Source organism: Apteryx mantelli, chromosome 1, assembly GCF_036417845.1.
Source record: "Apteryx mantelli isolate bAptMan1 chromosome 1, bAptMan1.hap1, whole genome shotgun sequence".
In the NCBI taxonomy this organism is placed as follows: domain Eukaryota; kingdom Metazoa; phylum Chordata; class Aves; order Apterygiformes; family Apterygidae; genus Apteryx; species Apteryx mantelli.
The window spans coordinates 118,468,576-118,474,643 of record NC_089978.1 but is presented as its reverse complement, the minus strand read 5'-3'; the positions used below and the strand labels follow the sequence as shown (position 1 = coordinate 118,474,643).

The 6,068-nt window shown below is 43.8% G+C and overlaps 1 protein-coding gene across 1 annotated transcript; it reads left to right on the top strand.

Annotated features, from left to right (window-relative positions):
* The first annotated feature begins 253 nt into the window (after positions 1-253).
* GJA8 (gap junction protein alpha 8) lies at positions 254-1,456 on the top strand. The gene has a single exon (XM_013950046.2). It carries the CDS (start codon positions 254-256, stop codon positions 1,454-1,456), a length of 1,203 nt encoding a protein of 400 aa, XP_013805500.1.
* Positions 1,457-6,068: the final 4,612 nt, after the last annotated feature.

Genomic DNA, 6,068 nt, shown 5'->3' with positions numbered 1-6,068 from the left:
TTGCCCATTTTGAGCCAGGGAAGAAAGAATTTAGCAAGCAGTTTGTTCTGGCTTCCCAGCACTTCTCCTGCTAATAAATCACAGTGATCAGGTAAACAAGCAAGCAAACAACTTTCTGTTTTCAAAGCATATTAGGGAAATACTTATTAGTTGAAAGCAACAACAGATATCAATGAGATAACCCCAAATCTTTTTTAATTTAGCATAATTTGTGGTCATTCTCTTTCTTTTCTCTTCCCTTAGACAGTAAGAAATGGGTGACTGGAGTTTCTTGGGGAACATTTTAGAGCAGGTGAATGAGCAATCCACAGTCATCGGGAGAGTTTGGCTCACAGTGCTCTTCATTTTCCGCATCCTGATCCTGGGAACAGCTGCCGAACTAGTGTGGGGAGACGAACAGTCAGACTTTGTGTGTAACACCCAGCAACCTGGTTGTGAGAACGTCTGCTATGATGAGGCCTTCCCCATCTCCCACATCCGGCTCTGGGTCCTGCAGATCATTTTTGTATCCACACCTTCCCTAGTGTACTTTGGGCATGCGGTGCACCATGTGCGCATGGAGGAGAAGAGAAAAGAAAGAGAGGAAGCTGAGAGGCGTCAGCAAGCTGAGGTAGATGAAGAGAAGTTGCCCCTGGCTCCGAATCAAAACAAAGGCAACAACCCCGATGGGACCAAGAAGTTTCGCCTGGAAGGGACCCTCCTGAGAACCTACATCTTCCACATCATTTTCAAAACTCTCTTTGAGGTGGGGTTCATAGTAGGCCAGTACTTTCTGTATGGCTTCCGAATTCTTCCCCTCTACCGCTGTGGGCGGTGGCCCTGCCCCAATCTTGTGGACTGCTTTGTCTCCAGGCCTACAGAGAAGACCATCTTTATTATGTTCATGCTGGTGGTGGCTGCTGTGTCCCTTTTCCTCAACCTGGTGGAGATAAGTCACTTGATCCTGAAAAGGATTCGGAGAGCTCTGAGAAGGCCAGCGGAGGAGCAGCTCGGGGAGGTCCCAGAGAAGCCCCTCCATGCCATTACAGTTCCCTCCATCCCGAAGACCAAAGGCTACAAGCTGTTGGAGGAGGAGAAGCCAGTGTCCCACTACTTCCCTCTCACAGAAGTGGGAGTAGAGCCCAGTCCCCTTCCATCGGCCTTCAATGAGTTTGAGGAGAAGATCAGGATGGAGCCACTGGAAGATCTCTCCAGGGTGTTTGATGAAAGGTTACCATCATACGCACAAGCAAAGGAACTGGAAGAGGAGAAGGTAAGAGCAGAGGAGGAGGAAGAACAGGAAGAGGAGCAGCCGACACCTCAGGAAGAGCCAGGGGTGAAGAAAGCAGAGGAGGAGGTGGTAGGCGATGAAGTGGAAGGGTCTTCAGCACCTGCTGAACTTGCCACTGACATGAGACCTCTCAGCAGGCTAAGTAAAGCCAGCAGCCGGGCCAGGTCAGACGATTTGACTGTATGAGGCTGCAGGATATGGGGAGCACATGAAAAGGAAAAGGAGGAAAAGAAAAGGAGAGGTAGAGAAAGAATCAAAAGATGTTTTTAAGCAAAGTGCTAAAATGATCATTTGAATATTATTTCCTCTTGAGATTCTCAGCTGAAAAGGTACTGTCATGGTAATTGTGCCCTATTTGCCCTGTACGTCCACTTGAAAAGGAATGTTTTCCCTGTTTCCACATGCCAGCTCACTCCTCACAGTAATATCTACATTGTACATGTAACTGATGTCTTTTAAAAACTAAAGCAGCAGTGAAACCCAAATGTCACCACTGTGAACGTACTTCCTGGAAGTTTTATGTTCCATGTTTCTCTAGGGATGGGGGGAGGATTTGACTCTTGAGCCAGCTAGGGGAAGGCTAATAGACAACTGTGTCTGGTATTTCTTTTTCTGTTTTCACCTATGAGATGTTGAGCAGATCTTCCCTTCATGCTGGCATGGAATTGCAGTTATTTAATTCACAAAGCGAATTCTGTGTTTAGCATTACCACACTAAAATAATAAGCACTTTTTGCCCTCTGTATTCAGAAAATAAAGGGCAAAAATGTCCCCAGTTTGGGTCAGGTATCTTCCCTTTGTCAAAAATACTTCTGATCTTCAAGTGACATTGACAGTGGGCAAGGTTAACACTAGCTCTCTCCCAGGATTTAGCAGATGCCCACAGATGGATTATTTGTCCCAGGAGGGTCATCCAGCCCCGTGCCTGTTTCACAGCACTGGAAAGAATAAATCCAAGTGATATTTTTTACTTACAGTCATGTGACTTAAAGATCTGGAACTTGATTTACCAAAGGAAGCCTGGGAAGACTTCTCTGAGAGGAGGAACAGCCCCAGTCTCCTGAGCATGAAAGCGAATATAAGCCTTCAGGGCATGAACCTGACAGGTGCTCAGTTCCTGGCACTCCCAGAGTTGCAGGCACTCAGCAAATCTCAGGTACAGAGTCCTGAAGGCACCTGTGAACCTAAACCACAGGTCTGGATAACTATGTGACTGTTTAAACCTCTAAATAAAAACCAGGTTTTCCAAGTTTGAAAAGCCTAATATGATAATAGTCTTTTCACATCCTTTGTTTTTAATCTGACAGGCAGGAGCCATCCAGTGGTCCACTTTGCTGTTGAATGCCAAAAGTCTCTAATGCATAAAACAAGGCCTTTTAAAAGATCATTTAGATCTTTTGTACCAACAGGTCTGTACAGAAGTCTCAGAGCCTCAGCAAAGTCATTTTGGTTAAAAAAAAAGGGGGGGGGGCAGAAAAATGAGCAACCATTTTTTAAAGCATGTCTTGCAAATGTTTAAACATCTGTGAATTTCTAATTTTAGGGCTACAGCAGCATAAAAGCTTCAAATTAGCAGCTATGTCCCCTCAAAAATGAGCCTCATGCCAGAAAAGTGCAGGTATGCACTCTCATCTGCTCTGCTTTGCAGACCTCAGACCCTACCAGCTCAGCAAATTCCTTCTGCAGGGCTGCAGCCCATTCCATTGTTCCCAGGGCAGGCTCTAATCCAGGTCAGAAAAAAAATATCTTTAGCATAAGGCATAAAACTCATCCTGCCATTAGCTAGAAAAGACTCCCTGCAGTCTTCCGTTATAGCAGGGCTGACTCGAAATCCATTGAAGTCAATGGGCACCTGAGACTCTCTTCAGTAGGCTTGGACTCAACCCCTAGGTCCAGCTGTCCTAACTAAGTTCCAGCCTAGACAAACCTGAGTACAAGCAGTTCTGTCACTTATTGATCCAACCTGTTTGGTGGACCCATTTTCTGTGCCTTGTAACACAGCTACCTGTTCTAGCACAGAGGTGGCTGCACTTCACTGATGAGTTAAGTAACCTGTACATATGTAGAAAGTTTGTAGGGTGCATTGGGATTCTTCAGCACCATAGCAGTGCCATATATTTTTACACTATTAATCCTTTTGCTCCTCTTGGGTCTGTGTATTTTCCCAAGGCTGGCAACCTGAGCTAATAATCTTTGCTCCCTTAACAAAAGTAGTTAAGTTGTTAGGAGAGACATCCTCATGAAGGAAGACTGAAAGTACGTGCTCAGTTTTGAGAGGGAATGTGACAGACAACATACGCAAAGGATCATGCAGAGAGAGAATTTGGAGGCTATCAGTTATACATTCTCATAATATAGCAATGGGACAACAGCAAGCACAAATGGAAGGTGGGAAAACAACACACAAATGGACTGGCAAAACAAAACCGAGGAAAGAGAATATTTTTCAGCAGGAAGAGAATCTGCTGTGGCCAAGACTCTACTAGAATTCAAGAAAGGGCAAAGATTTAAATAAATAGCAAAATTCCCACATTTACACTAGATAGGATGCATTACTTTTTATTTTCTTCACAGAAAAGATGTAAGAAAGTTTTAATGGTCCTAAGTATAAAACAGCCCACTAGTTGAAGGGGATAAGAAACCTTTCCCTGTAGGTAAAAGATTCTGTAACTGTTCAATATCAGGTATCTTCCATCTTCTTCAGAGGATCTAACCCTGCCAGCTGTTAATACACTGGACTAGATGAATTGCTCCTCCACTTTATTTACTTGTAATTACTTGACAGGTGCTTTCACATATAAAGTGTTTAATAACCATCCATGTTCCTGACCTCTGACATGCATACCTTCATGAGGTCATCAGACCACTTAACAATGACTGCTTGTTCATCAGAGGTATGTGTTCAGAATGTGGCAGTCAGGCAATTCAGTCTTAATCATGAGAAATTTCATTCTCTTCCACTGGAGTGCCGCAGTGAAATACACTTTATGCAATCTACTTGAGGGACACTGTGTGGTTCTTTCACAGCTGCCACAGGAAAGATCATTTCTTCCTCCAGGTCATGACAGCACAATGAAATAGGCCAATGTTTTCCTCCTGCATCCAGTCAACTGCTTGTTGTTTTTTACTTTTTCCAAGCCAGTTTTCAAGTGCCCTGCCAGGTTGCTAATGACCCTAAGCCACCAAGTACGAGCCATTGAATCAGGGCAGTGCTTCTTGGTAAACCAAGCAGGGGACTAATAGTCAGGTCTTCTGTCATGTAGCCTCATCTCTGCAATGAATTCACTGTGGGCAAGTCACTCTTCCTTCTTCTTAAATTGGGAATAATTTTCTACCTCACAAAGATGATGTGAGGCTCAATATATTGTGTTAGTAGTAGAATGGGAGGTCCTTGGATGGAAGGCCCTATAGATGAGCAAAGGATTATTGTTATTTCTGGATGTGAAAGCGTGTAAATGTGTTTTCTTTCCCCCGCAGTGAGATGAATTTAATCATTTATTGGAGAAATTGCTAGTGAAGTTGTAAAACAACCTCAGAGCTGTGGATTCAGTGTATGATTCTAATTAACAAATGGTTAAGCAAAACCTGGAAATATATGTAAAGAGCAGGGAAAATTAACTTCTTGGGAAGGGGGAAGTCACTGAACAATTAAAGCCATGCCTGGATCGTGTAAAGATGTGCATACCCCTTGGCTTCCCTCTACAAATTGTTAACTGACTCTGGCTCTGCAAAGAGTATAAGATGCAAGTGTCAACCTCACCAACGGAGGTGAGAGTAGAAGAAAAAGGTAGTGTCTTAGCTTACAATAGCATGGGGGAGCTGGTGTTCTCTAGTGTCTAGAGCAGTGGACCTAGAATAATAACCTTAGATTTATTTCCAGCTCTGTTACTGACTTGCTGTGATAATCACTTTATCTCTCAGTGCCTGTTTTCTCCACCTGTACAATGGGTGTAAGAATTTCCACCTACCTCACAGGGATGTTGTGAGGCTTTATTAATTCTGTTTGTAAAGTAAGTAGGAATGATCTAATGAAAAGCACTACTGAAATGCATGGTATCCTTGTTATTTCCTGGCAGAACTTCTAACTTGGTTAATATATGACTCCTTGACCAGAAGGGCAGTAGTCTCAAAATGCAAACACTGCATTGCACAGACAACATTAACACAGAAGTGGACTTGCCTTGCATGAAGAAGTCTTTAGCCTTCCCCTGTCCTTCCTCCCACTTTAGCCTTTGCCTGGTCACATGAAGCAGAGGTGACAATGCAGTTACATGCCCCCTCGTGCCCATTCCCAGCACCCATCTGGCAGCTGCATTTGTGCTTGAGTGAGCCAGTTCATGGAGGGTGGGGAGGATAAGGTGGTGGAGCTCTAGCAATTTTAAGGACCTTGCAGGCATCTGAGGGAGGGTTGTATAAGGCCTGATATTGCTGATCGTCAGTTTTAAACCACTTGATGCAAACTCCAAGTGCATTTTTCAGAGTCCATGGAAGAAAGAGTTTACAATTGCTTATAGCACATAGAAAAAAACGCACCGTCCATGAATCCACAAACAAAAATGATCTTGTTATACTGAGTATTTCCAGTAAGTGATATAGAAACTAACAATCTCTTAGTGCTGAAATGCAATGATGTACAGATTTGTACTCCCATAGCAGGGGAGAGGTTTGAGGGACCTCTGGTCTCCAGGTTTGTGTGGGCATGAAATCTACTTGCTGAGGGAGGAAAGTCCAGTCTCTCCTGCCACTGAGTAACTCACTGACTGAGCAGTTTTGTATTTAAAGAGCAGCCGGTGTCACA